The sequence below is a fragment of the Bombus affinis genome, chromosome 15 (assembly GCF_024516045.1).
Source record: "Bombus affinis isolate iyBomAffi1 chromosome 15, iyBomAffi1.2, whole genome shotgun sequence".
NCBI classification, from domain to species: Eukaryota; Metazoa; Arthropoda; class Insecta; order Hymenoptera; family Apidae; genus Bombus; species Bombus affinis.
In genome coordinates, this window is record NC_066358.1 from 8,139,940 (window position 1) to 8,161,514 (window position 21,575).

Here is a 21,575-nt window from a genome sequence, read left to right on the forward strand (position 1 = left end):
TCAAGATCCTTGTTTCTTTCAGATTCAAAGGATTTGAGATAAACTGATATGAAGATAGTTTCAAAACTTTGAAAATTTGACTGCCGAAAAAGAATTTTAAATCTCAGTGAAAGATGATACGATTCACTAGCATGCTACAACTATCCAAATAAGAAAAAAAACTATAAACCTCCAGTGGACGTTGTTTGATATTTTTATCATCAACTTGGATAAATATAGAAGATCCGTTGTTAGAACGAGTACCGTCGTTGCAAGCACGATTAAACTTTACAAATAATCTTTAATCTTTTCTTGAATAAGCGTTTATACAATATTTTGCGTTGTAAGCTTGTTTCTAAATATATTTTCGTTTGTAGGAAGGATGACATACACGTAAATGAACAAAATGTAATTAGAGATTATTAAAAAGTTTTGAACGATAGATTATACCAACTGGACATATAGTTTCCTTTCACAACAATAATTATGAAATATGATTTACCTGATGCTGGACATGGTGGCTGCCGAATACATTGATAAGTCATCAACGTACCTCTGATGAGACCATGCTAAGCTTCCTAAGTCTGAGGAATAATCCGTTGGTCCAAAACTAGAATATCCAGCTGGAACTGATGGCGTTTGTAGCGCTACTACTGGTGTGTTCAATGTGGATTGTGCATGGCCACTCTGTATATCAGAAACACAAAACAAAAGACCAATTAGAATGAAATATTGCGTAGTTACATAAGGGTACTTTTCAAGTATCTATATATTACTATCCATAGTGTGTGAAATTGCACACAATTACACGCAGTTAGACTACTAGATCACTAGGAAATTGCTATAAAATATCTTACATTATATCTAATACTAAAATATAGTGATTTTAAATTTGTGAATTACACATCATAAAATTAGCAAAAATTTAGAATTTGAATTTTCATGATTTCTTTCAAATGAGAATTGAAATCCAAGATTAAGAAAAATAAAGATTTCTAAAATTTCATTACAAGAAGTTAATAACAAAAAATATCCAATGCAATGATGAAAAACATAAAGTATATAAAAATATTATTAAAGTATAACTCAATTCCCTAAATTTGAAATAAAATTTTTAACTGAATGCACTGAATAAAATGCATTGAAATCAAGCACAGTGCGTACTAACATCATAACTAGTGTCTTCGGAGAGAGGTTGCGTAAGGGGTGTTGGAATAACTACTCGAAGATTAGTCCTGTGAGGATGAGGCGGCGGTGGAGGAGGCGGAGGTTGTGGTGAATGCCTAGACGGATTACTGCCTTTGTTTGCACTGCCTCCTCCGACTCCTAGTGCCGGCGAAGGTCCTGGACTAGGTGAACCTCCTAGTGGTGATGCCGATGGTGGATAACCATTACTCATTTCCAACATCCCTCCTGGTGGATATACTATAGAAAAACAACAAAATTAAGATTTACCGTTTTAGTGACTAATATAGGAATTAACTTATCACAATTATTATTAATATGTTGCACTAATAAAAATTGCAAAAGTTAAAATCTTTATTTGCTGAATAACCGAATTACTAATTATTTAGATACTTCTCTTAAGAAATTCTTTTCTTTCCATCACGAATCTATTAATATTCTTGCAGATCAATATGTAAAGTTTGAGAATCGATTACATACCTGAATCTGTTTCAGAAGACGACGGTCTTGGAGAAATGCTGGTATGCGCCATTTGGGGACTAGATCCAAGTAGAGATTCGCCATAACTATTTACTGGTACGGATACAGGTAGAGTGTAATTAGATTGTCCCATTGCCTGAAATCGCAGTAAATCACGACGACATTATTAATACATTGTTCACCAATGGTACACTTCAAGAGAATTGGCAAATTCTGATAAGGTCTTCGTTTCGAGATTACGTCTTCATTATCCCCTTGCCCATTTCTGCTAGATAAAATTCAATAGTCAAAATAAAAAAAAAAAAATATGTATACATATAAAACACCCGATCAAACAAAATAAATGCAAACCAAATTTATCTCCATTCTGTGCATAAATAAAATAAATTACAAAGAATTCCTATAAAAAATAAAACATAAGAGTCATATACCTTTATATTTATATAAATTGTGATATTGAAATTTTCAGAAATATATATTTTTCCAAATTGTACAAAAGATTGAAAAAAAAGGAAAATATATAAAAGAAAGGATAATACTTCGTATTTATATATTTAATGTTATACATGCGATTAAAAATTCGTGATTATAAATTTTGAGATATACATTATCCAAATTGTAAAAAGATAATACATATAAGAAATGTTTAAAAAAAGAAGAAGGAAAGAAAGAACACCTCAACCACATTTTTACATTTAAGTTAAACACTATAAAATGAGACTCAAACTTTTCAGTTATACGATATTCAAGGTTTCTCAAATTCTGAAGAAGACAGCCAGCCTCTATTGCTTATTCTGCTTGCCAAAATAATTATGAATGCCGCATTAATCGCTACCAGATGAAGCTTGATACAATGTACACAGTAAGTCCGACAAACGAAACGAAAAACAGATTAACAACTAACCAGAGATTATAATACCCTGGTTTTAAATGCCTGCCAATATCATGGTTTAGAGGTACAAGCTTGACTGTTTTGTAAACTTACGGGCTCACGTTGCGATAATAAATTAAACGGTGCGAATTAAATCGAACCGTCACTGACAAATTGCTTGATGGCGGATTGTTAAAACCTAATAAATGTAACCAGGAGGACTAACGAATTGCTTCGAGTCATGTGAAAACTCCGAGCCAGAGGTTCCCAAAGTGAAACACCAGAAGGAACAGGCGGCCATTGTAAACTTCCAGCTACTATAGGTTTTCAAACTGATAAGGAAGAACAGCACGCTATTAGATGTTGATAGTAAATTTATTATGGGAAGTTTGGTGATTACTTAACGAATTTCATCGAAACGAAAGTCATCGTTAAGATTGATCAGATTTCAGAAAGACGAAGTTATATAGGTAAAGATTATATTTATAATGATGTAAAGATGATTATTCTTTTTATCGGAAATTATAATATTTAGACATATCGATTATATCTTTGAAAAATATGTACTGTCATTTTACTAGTTTCAAAGAATTTTTTAGTAAAGAATTCCTCAGATTACAAAGAATAATCGATAGAATTTCAAGTTATAGTCTAACATTTAATATAGTTTTTTAAAATATACAGAAGAAAGGAAAATCCTTAGAATCTAAAATTCAGGAACAACAGAAATGTTCCCATTCCAAATAAATTTCCAAATAATCCCATTCCAATTTTAATCAGTTGTAATACTCAGCAACACAATCTCTGACCTTCAGCACTATCCGTTTCTACAAATATCAAACTCATTAAGAACAATGTACACCTAAAAATGCCAACTTGGTATATGATACGATTTAGAAAAATAACAATTTCTCTCAACATACATACATATATAAAATTTCTCGCGATATATAAGGATTCAAAAATTTCTCCATATACAAAAGAGAAAAGATACCGGAGTTTCAAATATCCCCAAAACATCGATTACCGATCCCAATAACCTCAAATCACCAAAAATACCAAATCCCAAGTTCTACACAATCAAACTACAAAAACACTAAAAACTCTGAGTAATTTCGTACGCCTAAAATGCCTAAGATCGACAATACCTATCACCGAGGGACCGTCGTTGCGGGACATCCACGCAATTTTTCCAGCCGTCCCAGGTATTCTCCTGGCCCGGGACTTTTTCTCTTTCTCCCTGTCTGTCCTCTCGACGTCAGTCGGCCGTCGAACAACACCGAACGACGACCTCCACTTACCCGAGTGCCGTTATGTTGGTGCCTCTGCATCATCAGTTGGAACTCCTCGTCGATCTTCGTGTATTTGGCTTCGGTGCGCGGAGTGAGATTGTACTCGATCGCGTCAGGCTCCGGACTTTCCGGGGACATGGCGCCCTTATGTTCCTTCTTGTTGAGTGCCTGCAAGTGTCAGCAGACAGGTTCACGTGACCACACCGCCCGAGGGCACTCAACCTTCGCATGCACGTTAATTTAAACGCCTAGCGTCACACACATACACATACGTATACACACAGTCGACTAATCTCTCTAGTTATTTTTCCTTCTCTCTGCTCTTATGTACGTAGCTTTGGTGTATTGGTTATTCGTGTGTGTACTTTTACTATTTGCATGGTAAGTGAGGTTACGTATGCGTTTATGGGTGTGTACGGGAGAGAAAAGGAGAGAAGATATCGCGTGTCACGCGACACGATGGTCGACGATGGATTCGTGCGAAGGATCCATGAACGACCCTGACCATTATTATGCTCGAAACAATTGGGGGACTGGGTTATGGGGCCGATGGGGGAATGGGCTAGTCGATACTTAAGGGTTGCGATTCTTTTTAAACGTCGATATTGTATCGAATAACGTTAGGCATTATATTAATTATTCTATGGCGTTTATTAATTTTTATTAGTTTTATTTCTGAAACTTTCCTTCTTCTCAATAAAGAAGTTTAAATGATAGGTTTGCTTCCAAATTCAAATTGCACACTCTTTCGTAAAATACTTTTCTTTCGGTACATATTACGGATTTCAAGTATACATTAACCTTTTTTAAGAGATTAAGGAAGATAAGAAATAATAAATTAAGGAATTCAAACTGTTTACGTATCTCTGTGGAATGTTTCAATTCTTTATAGGGATTAATAAATCGATGGTTAACAGAACTAGAAAAAAGGATTCTCTCCCAACTGTTTCAAGCATAATGCATTATAAAATTCCTATAAAAGAATATCGAACATGTATAACAAGTTTGGCGTACGTAAAAGACAGCCTGTAACCTGTCTGGTCTTCTTTTCGACTCACCATACCGATTTAAATATTGCAACAAGATTTAATGTATTATTTATACTGGCACGATTATTCCCTATCGATCGATTGGATATATCTTTTCTAGTAACTTCCATCGCTGATATACTTGAAAGTCTAACAATAAGAGAAATACGTCTTCATGCGTATACAGAGTGGTCCATAAAAATTCACTAATTATGCTACATTTTACATAATTCAAATACTTTTTTTAATACTTGTAAACCAAATATTCATTATTATGTTAAGATTATAACACTATGTGTACATGGACTACAAAATACTACAAAAAAATACAACTTTTTATATCACAAACAAATATATTACAATTACTCCAAGTAATAAAATAAACCTGGGGAAGTGGTAAAAAAAAGAGTACATAAGAAATATCAATATACTCTTTGTACCACCACCGGAGAAATAACCTTAATATCCGTAATCATACGAAAGCCAAAGACAGGCAAAAGAAGTGTCCTCAAAATGAAAGTTTCTTGTACGTTGCTTATTCCAACCAGTCATCTGTCTTTCGTTGATGCACGTTTTTTTTTCAAGCAACATCAAGCGAGACACGCAACGGAACCAGGGGTGGTCAGTCGTCTCTACTAATGGACCACCCTGTATAACAGCGGTGAAAAAGAAGGCGCGCAGGAAGCGGGTCTCGTAGCAGCGCCGCGCATGTAGATTTGCCGCATGCCCATGTTGTAATTTCGATGATCGACAAACTTGAAAAAGTTAATAACCAATGATGATACGCGAGAGTATCGAGCGTCGTGCAATTTTTCCCTGTGAAATCTCTCATTTACTGGTATATCAGCGATACCTCGAGTTACAAGATATGCTCGCCTTCCGGCTGATCCAGACACGACGACTTGTCGCGTCGGCAGGGCGGGGTTATTTGAAAAATATCACCGGTTCAGTGCCGTACGAAATTCATGGTTCTTGAAAAATTCAATAATAATTATTTTTTTACGAACGACGAAGCGTATTCAGAATTCTGGCAATTTTGAAACCGATGAAAAATTGTGTTGCAACATTTATTTAACACTTTGAACTATTTGCAAGTTTCAAGTTTACTGAATATATTTTTGTTATTGGAAAGTTTGAAAACTTGAAGGTACAATTCTGAATCACCTCTAGAATCTCGGAATTAATATTTGCTAGAGAATCTTAAATCCACTGAAAGTGCTACGTAACATACAATATTGCAAATTTTTTAATACCCTCTCTAAAAATTGTTTAACGTTATTAAACGTTCTGCGAAATATACATCTTCTCATAAGAAATATATAAGAAATAATTCTGAATAGTAATTTTACTATAATGGAAAAAGCGTGGTATCTTAAATATTAATCCTTGAAAAATAAAGAGTTTATATCGATTGAAGAACTCATTTTTAAATTATCCTACGTCCAATTTGCATAAATACAACGTAATCTACTTGTTTACTTCTGCATATTTAGAACATACACATTCCTCCTAAACTATGCTTTCTGTATCAACATACTAATGAAAGAAACCATGTACTGTAGATAGCTGTAAGAAAAAGACCCGTTGATAAGATGTTTTGGCTATTATAAGATAAAAGAGCAAATAATATTTACAGAGCATAGAATCCCCAAGATAATTATTATTACGGCCACATAATTATACTGTATGTAAATAATGATTTTTATTTGCCAAGGGTAGCTTCAAGATCTTTTTCTTGCAAAACGTCTTCCAGTTTGTTCAACAGGATTGGTTAAACGATTTGAACGCTGCACAGTATCTTCTGGAACAGTCTAATCGGCCTTGGAGATGCAGAGACGCGCTTCAAACATACTCCGACATTATTTACATGAATGTGAGGCAAGTCTTTCGGAAACAATACTCATTCAGATTTGAAACACGTTCATCTTAATTTCGAAGAAACGTTTCCATTATTTAAAATAAAGAATCATACTACAGGGCAACTTTAAAGAATAATCGTGAGATATATAACCTCTGTTTTTGGACAGAACTAGGCTATAACGGGTTTATATTCATTGCAAATATAGTAAACATGAGTTCTTCAATATTTTAGAGTACTAGACTATAGTTACCATGGAAATTATAATTTCATACTGGGCATGCTGTATTCTAAAATTCTTTTGCACAATAATTCATCAACTAATTATATCAATGAATTGATATGTTACTATTTATAGGTTGTAGATTTCCCTTTTACAAGAATTTTGTGCGAGAAATAGGATAATAGTTTTTAGTTAATAAAATTTACTTCTATAGTTTCATTTTATTATCAATTTTTCTAGTTTTATGTAAGCGAATTCGTTAACACTAGAACTACTAACCTGTAATTTGTACTTAAATATATTGTATAAAGAAGATTATAGGTAAAGAGATATTATGAAAATAAATAATACCAACAATACTATCAACAATAAACTTTCTAATTCTCTAATAAATCAACATTTCAAAATGTTATTATGAAAATTTAATTTACAGAATTTATCCAGAGTATGGAAATCCCATTACCTTAAACAACTCTATTCACCAAACAAAATTCTCTAGATAATAGCTATCCCTTTTTCTATCGTTCCATCATCTACTTATTCCCTAGATGGTGGACATTCGGAAATGTTGTTGGGTAGCTTGAAAATTACCAAGGAGAAATCGGCTCACCTCGATGATATTCTTGTTGGTGAGGGACTCATGGGGTTCGTTGTACTCGGTGTACTTGAGAAGAACCTTGTCCATGTCGGTGCTCGCATACTGATACAGCTTGTTACTTGAACTGAAGATAATCAGAGCGATCTCGCAGTCGCATAGTACCGACAGCTCATATGCCTTCTTCATTACCCCAAACTTCCTTTTGTTGAATGTCACCTGTTGGAGAATCATCAGGAATCAATCACCTTCACCATTTGCCTCTACCATCCTAAATTATTCGTTAATCAGTAATACAAGTTGATGGAAGCGATACGATTGTTATCTGCCATACATTAGCGTTTTTCATTGCTTCTATTTACTTTTACGTTGATGATAAACGTTAAATATCGTGATAACAGTATCGTAAGAAGATTATTATTTATATGATATTGTGAATAGTACATTTTATCTCTAATATTTTTTAAATATAATATTCACGTTACATTATATCCAATCTTACATTAAATTTATTTAATTTAGTGATATATAATATCACTATGTAAATATTAATATTGCTATAACATCATTGACGATGCAATAATAACTAGTAACTTGTGTGAATGGAGTTCTGTTTTGAGTAGTTGGCAACACATGATAATACAATGAATGAATGTAACGCAATAGCGGATATTTTCTATGAAGTACTTGTGGCTTCTAGTACTCGTACAGTTAGCGTAGATAACACTATTTAGAATACAAAACAATGCTTTGTGTAGATCGGCACCGTGTTATTCATTTAGTATTTATGTTTATAAAGAGGTTACAAAGACGAACGTTGTATTAGAAAAAGAAATTGCGCTAGAAAAATTGATAAAAAACATCGAAAGATATAAAAGCACCGAAAATAAAAAAATTTGTCTACGTAATTTATTTAACTTTCTTTTTCTTTTTATGAAGTTCGGTTTTCTTTTAATGTAAACTTGTAGTACCTGACGATTCCGTTCGTCCGTGATGCGCGAAATTTGAATCTTCTTCCGACCCATTTTTGAACGACGTTGTGGAGATGGGACAGACCTTCGGAACCAGTGGATGGAATATTAAAAACACTGAAACAGAAAGAATCCCCTTATTTCATTTATATTCCTTACAAAAAATTGAAACATTAATCATATTAATAAACTGTTAATCTTATTACATTAACCTACAACTAAATGAATATTTTATTGACGTTTAAAATATTATTCAAATTGATGTTAGATTTATTTAAATAATTTAAGTGTAAATAAAATTTCAAACATTAAATAATTTTCTTTTAAACAGGAAAGTAAATATAATACATTCCTTACGAATGTAGGTTATATTCATAAGATATAAAAGAATCATTTTCCTATTATATCGTATATTTTGAAATAAACAAAGATTTATATAATCTTTTAATTAAACATACTTCTTAAAATAATTTTTATTTCTGTAACTCCTGCTATATGATACTTTTTAGTTAATTTGTTATTATCCCGCTATAATTTTCAAGTTAACTGCTCATTCTACTTGATGGTATTACTTCTTTTAACAAAATATTTTAATTCTGAAGAGGATTCACCTTCAATATAAAATAGAAATTAGATATGAAATATTAATAACAATCTCTTTATATTCATCAGCAAGTTGAGAAATTATGATTGAATCAAAAATAACTCAGAGGAAATAGCAGGGTTAATAAATCAAATTTCAAAAAAAAAAAAAAAAAAGAATATATAATTCACTAGTAGTAGACTATTATTAGTAGACTATCCGAATTTCCAAACAACCTATGAAGCCACACAATAAAAGGAATCGCATCTTTATAAACGAGAGAGGATGATAAAATATAACACGAAATAAAAATTCAGGAGGTAAACTTCAGTTTTGACGTTCTAACCATCGCCATGATGAAATTCAAGTTTGAAATGGCGGCAACTTTTGAACGATGAACAAAAGGGACGTGATTTAACTGACGGTTTGAAAACAAAAAGCGCGCGCGTACCCATAGAAAACTAGAATGTAAAAGGCTTATATATCGCATGCAGTTCGAAACGTGCGCGACAGAACTGGACCATGCGTTTCAAGTCTAATGGTGAAACGTGTATAAAGCACGTGTCGTGTTCGTGTATCGATTAATGTCGTCCGAAGAACCAGTCAACTAACTTCAATGACACATTAAATTCGACGGAGAATAGCGGACATGTCTCGTTCGTGTTTCCTCTATTGAAGCTCACTGAAGTTGCATTATCTTTCGACTAACCTCACTTTCGATTATCGTTCTGTTACTCCGAAACATTACGCGGGAATTTTGAATGATTTTATCAACAAGAGTTGTAAATATTTGTGTTCTAGACTTTTTCTTTTAATTAAAACAGATTTTGTGAGATATTGGTTATTAGTAACACAAATGGAATCAAAATGGAAGAAAACAAATAAGCTGTGAAGAATTTGATATTTTTTTTCTTATGAACATGAATTCTCTCCCACAAATTCTATATTAGGTTAGTTTGGAGCGTATAATAATTTTTGTTTCGAGGTAAACAGTATCAATAAATATAACTTATTTTAAATCAAAAATATTTTATAAAAGCAAGTTATCACTTGAATTAATAGATTTTCTGGTAATTGTGCAAGTCAATTATCGTGTGGTTTATAATCTTATTACGTAAAACATGACCTAATATTTATACAATAATACTTCGATTTTCATTATTTCACTTAACCAACAAATTCTTATTAATTAATAGAGTTACAAATTTATAACAAAAATTTTAAAACTGACTGGAAATAACTTCGATTTCATCTCGTCATGAAAATTACTGTCTGATTTTATGTAAATATCGTTGTTGGGTCATCGATGATACACGTGACGATGAACGTGTTGAAAACATCGAAACTCTGTATAACGTTAAACCGCATTGTTTGTGAATGTCTCTTCGCGGATGGGTCGCAGAATTCTATTGAAATGTGGATATCTCTATCGTTTGAATACATTACAAATCTAGGGACGAGCTGATTCATTTGTCCATTAGTAATCGTGACTAAATCCAGATTCTCGTTAATTCATTATTATCCAACATATTGATCGATGATGAATTATTTGATTCACGTCTATACTTCAATTAAAGCTTCTTCAATGTATATATATAAATGACTAAATAAATAAGCATAAATATTTATGGAGTACTTTTTCCCGTATTAAGTGAAACTATTCGCTTGAGTTATGTAAATCAAGCAACAAATATATAAAAGTAGGATTACTTGTTCTATTCTTAAATAATTATTATATCAATTAGTCTATTTTTAGATAATTACACATTTTTACGACATGTTGATAATATAGTTAATAGTCACTTTGATGATAAGAATAAAAAAAAAAGTCGAAACGAAATATTACAAAGTAATGTCATCGTATTTCAATTATGTACGGATAAGCTATCCGAAAATTTTAAACAAATTGTAAGGAAATTACAGTTTTACAATTGCGTCATCTTTTACCATATTTTCTACAAGATTTCACTTCTCAATGAAGCAACAAGTAATATTTCGAAACGACATTTGTATAAGGATACGTAATTAGAATTCCGAGCGAAAACAGAGGCAAGATCAATCAATTGATTTAACGCAATGTTTTATCGATCGTGGAACAACAAAGTTGTAATTAACTCGTGGTTTTGATATTACAAGGATGGCGCTGATAAGGAATGATGCAAGATAAAACGAAACATTTCTCTCCCGTTTTCCTGTTACTGATGCGAAGATGGTAGTTAGCAGTAATGAATCAATTTTCGCTTAATCCGATCGAGTTAATACATTCAATACTCGCTACAAAAGGCTACTATATAGGATCTTTCTTTCTTTCTGTTTTTACGCGAAACATACTAAAGAAATATTGTAATAACTTTCCGAAATAGTAAATTATAACTTAATTTCAACGTTTTTTTTTTCTAGGTAATGGTAAAGCTGTAAATTCGATTTTTAAAAAATGTATAAAACAGTTATATGAAATTAGAAGATAGAACTATATTAAAAAAAAAAAGAGACAGAGAGAAAAATTGAAATAAGATATATTTGTTAAAAATATATTTGGCTTTCCAATTATTATTTATCTATTATTGATTAGTATTTCTTTTAATATTTTATTCGTTTCAATTTTTAGGGATGGCGTTATAAAAATAAGGAAATTATATTTGTAAAAATAAAATGGAATTTTTCATCCTTCTGATATTAATTTATCTAACCCAAAACTAACAATGAGCTAACCTAATTTCGTCGTTCCGAAAAAAATTCAGGTGGAACTAGATATAACGTAATTAATTACGACGTTATTGCCATTACTATGGAGTAAACGCGTAATAAACGATCGATCGCTTTCCATTTTATCGTCGATAATTAATGTACATAATAATCGACTTTATCACTTGAGTTTCCCTCAAAGTGTATACGGAGTACAGATACATCGAGTTACGTGCCAATTAACGATGGTTAACAAAGGAAAACGCATAGACTTATTAAAGCTGCTATACTTCTCATTTCAAATGTAAAAAAATATCTACACAAATTTTTGTTGCTATTGGTATTCCGAGGATTATCTATCTTAATTTCTGTAATATTCCTATCGTCAGTATCTTGGACAAATTTCTATCGATAAATTAGAATATATTCTTTTTAATCCTTAGATGATATCGTTGAGCAGTAGATAACGTAAACTATAATAGTTTGGAAGTTAACTTTTTAATAAAAATATTTAATTATATTTACTTATTCGTTCGATTAATGAATAACAATACAAAATTGAATAAAAAATTGAATATTTGATTATTGATAAAGTTAACAATACTATTTATCGTATATTATAAGATACTAGAACAGATATTAAATTACATAACTGAATTTTTATACCAAAGTATTGTAGTCACTTATAATTTAACTGATATCGCTTAAATATTAAATTAAAAGATATATACATGCTTTGACCGAATCCATTGAAAAGTAATTAAGCGAAAGTTTCAAGAATCAAGAAAATTTGGTCGATTAACATAATAGGCAAAAACGAAATTTCGTTTGAATTTTAAACGACTTCCAGTAAATGTTATCAGACAACAATCAATCAAGATCAAACGACGAAAAAATAAAATGAACTGTGTGTTTACGTATTTATGTAAATGAATCTGTGGGAGCAATTTACAATGTTCTCAGACTAAGGTAATTGCAGACTAGTTTAATAGTGTGTATTTCTTTCTTCTCTTTGTCAGCTTTTTTGTTTTCAATGCTCTTCCATCTTCCATTTAAATTATGGCCCCTTGCTATAATCGGCAATTGCTAGGTACGTCAAGTGTAATCAACGATAATATTGCGCTACTGTAATGTCAGCAACAGACGAGTAGAAAAATCAAATTACCTTTGCACCAGTCGTGATTAGATAATGCATTATGTATTTCGAAGGAGGCTTCGAGATGCTTCTAGTGTCTCTACTTCACATTATCGAAAAACATCGTAAATAAATGTGGTGTAATACTAATAAATATTTAACTTTCATGCTTACGCGGATAAGTTCATTGTTTATTCAAGATTCTTGAAAAATTCTAATTTTATTTTCAAATTTCAAATTTTTGATTCGATTTGGTTAGATAAATCGATAATGTTCGACTTCAATAATCAAATTTCAAATTCGGCGAAATTACTATTTCTATATTTAAATTTTGAATAATTGTGATAGATTCGATTTGAGAAACGGCCAATTTCATTAATCGAATTCGGAACAATCGATGTAGTTTCGATTCGATACGATACGATTTTCATCGAGTTTAACCGTCCATAACCTATTCGAATATTCGACTGCCAACTTTTATTCGATAAATCGAATTGTACCCACTTCGATTAATTGGAAACCTGTGTTCGATTGCAGTAATAAAATTGTATCGTATAATAATAAAAATTATTTGGAAATTAAGAAAAATTGCATCAAATTCAATCAATTAATCGCTTGCATTCGATAGCTTTCTCTCGACTGATGAATTCCAATGCTCGGATACACCGAGTCCGGTAAAAACATAGGCTTTAATGTTGTTCTAATTCTAAACTCCATCAACTATATTTACCGAACCCCCTTTCATTCATTCCGAGCACGCGATCTCTCGCTATATGAATTAACACGCGTTTCACGGGCAAACGTTATTTTTGTCGTGCCTATCTTGTGCATCGCGAAATTATGTTGCACCGTCACCGATCGTAATTATATCACACTCGTGAATCCGTCGACTCTCGCGATCAAATCAAAGGCGATTCCAATACCGACCATTGCCGGTCAAACACGCGATTCGCCTTTGCAAGGACATTAAACACTAACCACAATTAAGCAGTCGACAACGACTAAGTACAATTACTTCCAATGCTTTTTATACATCTGTTCTTTTCTTTAAGTATAAGACGATTTTAAATACTTGTCTTATTATCTTCAATTCGTAAAAAGTAAAAAAGGCTTGCATACATAAGTAATTTTAAGGTTAGATTTAGGTTAAACTAGATTATCAAATATTAGATTCAAGATTCAAATGAAACATTGCATATTTAAGCAAATATATTCATTGAAAAGCATGAGAGGAACACAGTACACAATAATGCAGAGGTTAGGTTCCGTTATTTGATGTATCAGACAAAATAAACTATTAACAAACTGAATTATTAAATGTTAGGTACATGTAGAAATGATATTAATTGAAAATCAGAAGGAAAATACAGTATGGAGTAATTTAGAGAACGGGTTTCTTTACTCGATATTACACTTAAATAACAAAATATTAGATACGAGTGAAATATTCCATGTTACTAACTGTAGATTTCACGTGAAAAATATAAGTCCATTTTCGTTGATTTTGAGGTTATCTAACAGCTAAAATAGAATGTTACGTTATGGTATAATTAAAAACGGGGATAATCTATATAAATCTTTTAAAAGTAGGCGATGAATTTTTCTAAGCTGCGAAAAGAAAAGTAAAAGATAAGTGCATAAGCAACATTATGATAATGAAAACGTGTATTTAATTCAGAACTTATATAGAGACACAGCTTCTTCAGTAACTAGACTTCAAATACGTAGTACATTTACTATAGAAGCATAAAAGATATGTCGTCGTATTCTTTTCCTATGATCTTCCATTATTAATATTAAATATATATGAAAGTATATACTTTCGTACAGTTCGTATGGTACTGGAAATTTTGCGATATTGTTTAGAGCGCGATAAAGTGCCTTAAAAAAGATGATTTAATTCCAACCGATGTACATGTATTATTATCTATTACAGTGTGATTACACGATAAGCGTCAAGTTACAATCGAGACAAATTCCGTCGCGAATTTTCCATTTATTTCAAAATAGAAGATAATGGAATGAATCGTTCATTCAGCAAGCCGATCGCACGTTTCTCGTATTGTGAAATTCCGCGAATGATTATTATTGGCTATCGGCGATGAAAAAAGAAAGCTCGAGCAAAAAGCAATAGAGGGTCCACCCGCTCGATGCTTCTCTTTGCTAGTGACTAGTGACAATAAAGAGAACACTCGTGGAGAGGCTAGAGAGAGAAGAGGTTGCCGCTCGAGCTGTCGTCCGATCGAATTCGGTTTATTATACAAGAGCGTAGAACGCGAACCGAGGGTCAGCGACCACCGCGTATTTCTCTATACACGTCGCATTTTGCACTCGCGTCCAGAAGCTATCCCTATCGAATCGAGTAATGTCTCGCTATATTATGAACCACCAGCTTTTTATTCTTTGCTCCCTGTTCGAAATAACAATCTGTGTTCAATGGACTTTATAAATTGATGTGATTCGATTCTATCTAAAGATATTTAAATGTTACTTCTCTGATTTTTATTCAATTACTAGGCTGCGGATTTTCATGCATTTATAGAAAATTTGGAGGTTCAAAAATGCATAGAACGTATATACTACGCGAAGATATATCTGGTATTTGTTATGATATTTAGTAGGTAAAATTTCCGTCTAAGTTGCATTTTTTAAATTATATTCGTAATAAATATGAATTATGATATTTTTAGGAATATTTCCGTTGATTCTTTTAATTTACGTATCTAGTTGTAAATATTTGACGTTTATTAAATAGACGCCCAGTCGAAATTTGTTAGTTTCTTGTAATTACAATTTTTCTAAAAATTTTGTTTCATTCCATGTAATCTTGTGTGTTTTATTCTATACGTTTTGTGGTGTTTATTAAGGAGATATTGTGATGCAATATTTTACTTTCTCCTAGTTATAGTTTCTTGGGGATTTTCTATTTGTTTCGTGTAATATTGTGAATTGCTTTATCGAATAAATTTTGTATTGTGTAACGAAAGAAATCTAAATTTGATGAAATTGCCTTTAACTTTAACGGACGTTAACATAGCATTCATATTCCACATCTTGCATTGTAATGCGACATATAGATGAAATTATTACACTAACACTCGGCATAACCATCTAGTAATCTTTAATAGTAATATTTAACAGTTTAAAAAAATGTTTAAAATTTTGCAAGAACTTTAAAACTAACAATTACTAAGTACCAGTCATTAAATAGAAAACCAGCTCCCAGATATTCATGATACTTAGTGACACTATTTATCTTAATCCCTAACATAACATAATTACCAGAAAAATATTATTTTCCATAGGTGGTCGTGCTATATCAAACTTCGATATATGGTATCAACATCGATAACTAGAGAAGATTTAACACTTCATTGGTCCCGATATGCAAGCCATACTAACACTGCTTTTAATTCTGTTACGAAACAGTAATATCGTATAATAATATTCATAATTGTCTAATAACAACTTGATGCTAACACCAATCCAATATTTAAATGACAACGTACTAGTTAGGTTAAGTTGCAGATGGGCTACTTTAATTTGCTATACTAATTTCGATAGGAGGGCTCACACGAGTTGCGATAACATATACTTTATCACATTGGAAGCGTAGCTCGACACGCGTACTTAGTACATAGTACGATATGTTGAACTTTGCCAAATCGTTTCCTTCGAATAGTTTGCAACCGGATAAACGTTATCTCGATATCGTGGTGGGTTTGATTCGCTCGTTGATACATCATGTGATTGTGTCGTCGTTCGTAAAAAACGTGCCAGTAGAAAAACAGAAACGAAACCTATAGATATAATCGGGGCAATCAAAATTGCTTTCTTTTTTCTTAAATACTTATAACATTTAACGGTAAGTGTTTATAAAATAAACTTATGAATATTTATAATATATATAATTTAAATTTTGACAATGATCGAATAAATTGCAGGCTTCAAATGTTTAAGAACCTGCTAACTGATAATTTTCTGTAACTACATTAGAGAATCGCGCAAGAAAAATAAAAAAACATTATACTATTTATACATCGTATACAGTAAATCACCTAACTTGTAGAAATTTTTATCATAGATAAAATTCGTTCAAAAATTGACCAATTATATGTTAATCCATTTATACCACTAAGTAAAACCTTTCCTGTATGATATTGATTTTACGTTATTATGTCACGAAAATAATTAGAAATATAAAAATCTATTACATCTATTACATCTATCTAAATTAGATATCTGAAAGCATTTTAACGAATTTTTATAGAATATTTTATACGATTTAAACGTGCGAAATTCGCGCCGAACCTAAAACATCCTAGTGTCATTGCTAATGATAAATAACTGTAGCCAACTATCAACAAGAAAAGGACTGTTTCACAATTGAACACTGCGTTTGATAAACTCACCGACTCGAAGTGAGCTCGATCAGTCGAACATTTCGACGGCTCGTTCGCCAATCGATCGATCTTCTTGCGCACACTGAATCGATATCAAAACAAAGATGGCGAGAGATCGCGCACTCTTCACAGATGTTATTATCACAATGTAATTGGAGAATCTCCGTTCAGGCACTCGATCATGCGAAGTTTCAAAAATCCACACGTTTATTGTCTGTATCAAAATTCCATCTGTGTCTTAATAAAAATCTGGACTCGTAAAAGTGACTTCTTGATCGCTCAACGACCATAAAGAGAAAGAGAGAGGGGGGAGAAAGAGCGAAAGAGAGAGAGAGAGAGAGAGAGAGAGAGAGAGAAACGTATTATCCAAATGATATAATATTTGTCTTCAGATCCACTTCCGTTGTCGACAAATGTTAAACTAGAGATTCACGGAATAGCCTCCATTGGTCACAATACAGTTTACTTTGTTACAGGCACGTTTTTCAAACTTTTATTGAAAACTAGTCAGCATCTAATTTTCATTCGCACACGCAAACACACATGTAGGAGATATAGATATATATATATATGTACATATGTATATATCTATAATATATGTATACACGTATATACGAAGCTATAAGTGAGAAAATACAATTATCGAGAGGTTAGCCTAGTCAAAGGTGCGAGGAGAAAAGCTCGTTCTCCAGAACGGACGTCAATGGTCCCGCGATCGATATCTCCCCACTAACACCCTCGCGAAAGGTACAACTTTAAGATCAAAACAAAACTTCTCGTCGAAGCCGATTACGTAGAAATAACACACGAGCTTTTTGGCACGTACATCAAAACTTGCACTCGTTTTTTTTTTCCTGGTGATACGATCAACCACGCGTCACTTGGTTCGCACGCTGGATTTCATCTGGGGTTCGTCAAACATCGACAAACAAGCCAATCAACGTATTCCATTCGATAACGACAACGTATATACGGCGACAACAAGAAACTTCCTTTATTGTTTCGCGATTGAATGTCTTCTTCGTCTTCTTGCACTTTTGTCGTTTCTTTGTTCCCTTCTGGTATGTATCACGATATATGCGTGATATATCGATACTTTCTCCTTCTGTGTTCTTTTTCTCACCTTTACGACTTTATTAAACGTGTAAAGATGAACGCCAAGCGAAAAAACGATTCTTCAGGATCCAGCTAACCAGGAAGCTAGGTTAGCTAGGTTAGAATTATCCTGGCTGACTAGAAGCGATGACTAGAAACGCGCGTCCGTTTCTTAAAATATATTTTTTTCACGTGCGGCGGAGCCGTCGATTCGCACTGTGCTCCACGTAGAAGATTCAAATTTAGAAGCGTCGTATCGGACGGTAAAAAAGCGGGCCGCGCGCGCCTCGACCAGTTCGCGGTCGAGCCTGAAATAAAGATTTGAGGAAGTCGCGTGGAGAGCACGGGAACGAAAGAAAGAGAGAGGAAGAGAAATAGAGAAAGAGGGTAAATGAGAGAGGAGGAGGGGGGCGCCTGGCCGTGTTGCACATACCAGTCGGTCCACCTCGCCTCTGAAGTTCGCCTCGGCACGCCGAACTAACGTCGACGAGGTTCAACCGTTGATTGGCTCTAGCCGAGATCGACGTCAGACGCCGACTCGCCAATTGCGCGCCGCCGTATGCGCCGCGCATGCGCACCGCTTTCAGCCTCGACAGTCGCGCTGGCATTTCAGCTTCGACCGCGCGTTGAACGACGTTATTACAGTTTCGTGTTATAATCTTCGACTGTCAATTAGTCCTTTCTTATGTCCATATATGGATGATTGTCTTTTAATTATTTTAATACGTTGATTGCCACACAAATTTTATATATTATGCCCTGGAAGTAATAAATTGAAATACATTATATTATAACAATTAATTTTTGCAAAATATATTGTATTTGCGCACTTTCTTCTGGCGATGTTATCTAAATCATTCACATTGTTGAAAATTGTTTAGTCCATGAAATTTATCTTATTTGAACTGTTCAGAACAATTTAGTTCTAAATTTAGTTCTACACAATTTAGTAACGTGGGTCACCGGTGGTCACCGTGGTAGTCAACGTGTTATGGTCACATTTTGCGCTTAGAAAATTCAATTACATGATCTAAAGAGAAAAGGAAATTTTTTATTTGAAGTAACTAACCCAGCTGCGCTTTTTATATCAATTCAAACCCAGTCGTGTTTTTCTAACACTAAGAAATTTTACTTTAATTTCCTTTTGATTTTCAGTTTCAATTTTATGCTGAAGTTTTACTTAAAATATTATAAGTTTTCTTGCTTGTTTAAGTAAGAGTAAAATTGGCATATAAAAATTCGAGAATCACAGCAAGGTTAACAATTAGATAAAGTATTGTAGATAATAAAAATAAAAGTAAATAATAGTAAGTAATAAAAGATATCCGAAATCTGCAAAATATGAGGTACTTAAAGAAATGTTTAGATAACAAGTGAATGTGTATTATTAAAAAATGTCAACTTTTATAGATATTGTCAACATATTATATAAATAAAAACGAAGAAATTATTCTAATAAAAATATGCCAGATGAGGTTTTTGAAGTACCAACGTATGACTATTCTTTTTATTTCAAAATAAAGCGTAACATTCAGAATAATATACATTCTTTTAAGAATATAGGAAAGTAACCGAAATATCGCTGGTCATTCATAAACGTTTCGCCCAGAAGTTGTAAGTCGGTTCATATCGGAGTCAATGTAAATTATAACCACAAAAGTTCAGATAGCTATGCGTAAAAGTGGCATCTTTACACTTTATTAATATTTCGCCAGCCAGAAATAACGACGCGGTTAAAGAATTTAACCGACTACACTGTGTCACTTGTGGTACTCAAAGTGTACGTTGGAGGATGAAAATAACGAATGCATTATAAACGGTACCCCATTTGAACTACGATTATCGATCGATACATGTACATTATTATACATGTGTTCTATCGATCGTTCGAGTAATAAATCAAAGTCAAATATGTGCCGTTTCTAACATAACAACATAAGATGAAATTCTATCGAGTAAACTGTCAGACGTAAATATATTCGATATTTGATTTCGATTATCTGCGATTAGAATTCGAATTTGATTCGATTAATGAGATTTTCATACATAGCACAATCGATTTCTTAAATATTTAAAGATTTCGATGTCAATACAAAAGATTTTAATTACATAGTTGTATCATCGAAATTTGATTTAGCGATCAAGTTCCGAGCTTAAAATCCTTAAGTCATTGAGTATGAGATTACATAGACATGATACCACGTATAATGGAACCGTCACTTTTACGTGTCAATAGCTTGACGCCAGTACAGTTCTCCTACCAGTATAATGTCACAGCTGAATTATCAATCCGTACATGTATATACATTAGTCTCATTTATCCCTGCCTAATCCGTTATACACACATACAATGCCAGATTTTTAATCCCATACGTTTTGCTTTATTATGTCTATCCAACATATGTTACATGCATAATATACAAACATTAAATATTCATTGAGTACATCAGTTACAAAAACACGAACATTATTTGTATTTATCCAAAAACTTGCACAAATGCCGTTATGCAGATCATTTCTTATTAATTAAAGTTTGTCAACCGTATTAGTTAATTTGAGGTTATGTTATGTTAAATTCTCATCATTGCGTTTCTAACAGTGATTCGTTCGATTGAAAAGGAATTAACCGATGAAAATCAGGGAGAGATCATGCTTTTATAGTGACAAATGGAATGCTAGGAGAAAATTGTTGACGCTACCAAGCAATATTCTAACTTGTATGGGATCGGTATTTGAAATTGACAAGACGATTGATCGAATATTGCGGCGAATACGTCGAATTACGGGGGCAGACAAATACAGAGGCCATATCACGGCGGATGCCATCGGTAAACTCGAAAATCCAACTCGATAAATATTAAACGAGCCGAGACGCTTGATGGCTGCTAGCGACTAGCTTCCATCAGTTATTCGCCAGCCATCCGACAGCCGTGCGAAATGAAATTGAATCGAGGAGCCACATTCGAGTCGCTTGAACACTTCGAACCTGATTACGTAATATTTCAAATCAATTTCGATAAATTAGGGGATGGTGTTTTTCCAAAATGGAAACTGAATTCAAATAACACTTGTCTTTGGTTACTTTAAATATCTTCGGCACTTTATCTACGTATTAGATGAAATATTATGATAACTGCATAATTCTACTAATTAAGTAATTTAGGAGGTTAATGTGAAAAATTTGTAACAAGA

At 32.8% G+C, this 21,575-nt stretch overlaps 1 protein-coding gene across 12 annotated transcripts in view; it reads right to left on the reverse strand.

Moving 5' to 3' along the window:
* Positions 1-21,575, reverse strand: part of LOC126924683 (myocyte-specific enhancer factor 2) — an 80,796-nt gene that overhangs the window by 12,806 nt on the left and 46,415 nt on the right. For 4 of the 12 annotated variants that reach the window (XM_050739423.1, XM_050739425.1, XM_050739430.1 and 1 more), the window contains 6 exons: positions 8,483-8,599; positions 7,527-7,730; positions 3,817-3,975; positions 1,645-1,780; positions 1,148-1,404; positions 482-666 (listed from right to left, as the gene is read on the reverse strand). In XM_050739423.1, the coding sequence (XP_050595380.1) occupies positions 482-666; positions 1,148-1,404; positions 1,645-1,780; positions 3,817-3,975; positions 7,527-7,730; positions 8,483-8,536 (995 nt within the window). In that variant the 5' untranslated portion in view covers positions 8,537-8,599. The other 8 variants (XM_050739432.1, XM_050739429.1, XM_050739427.1 and 5 more) reach the window with 8 other exon arrangements.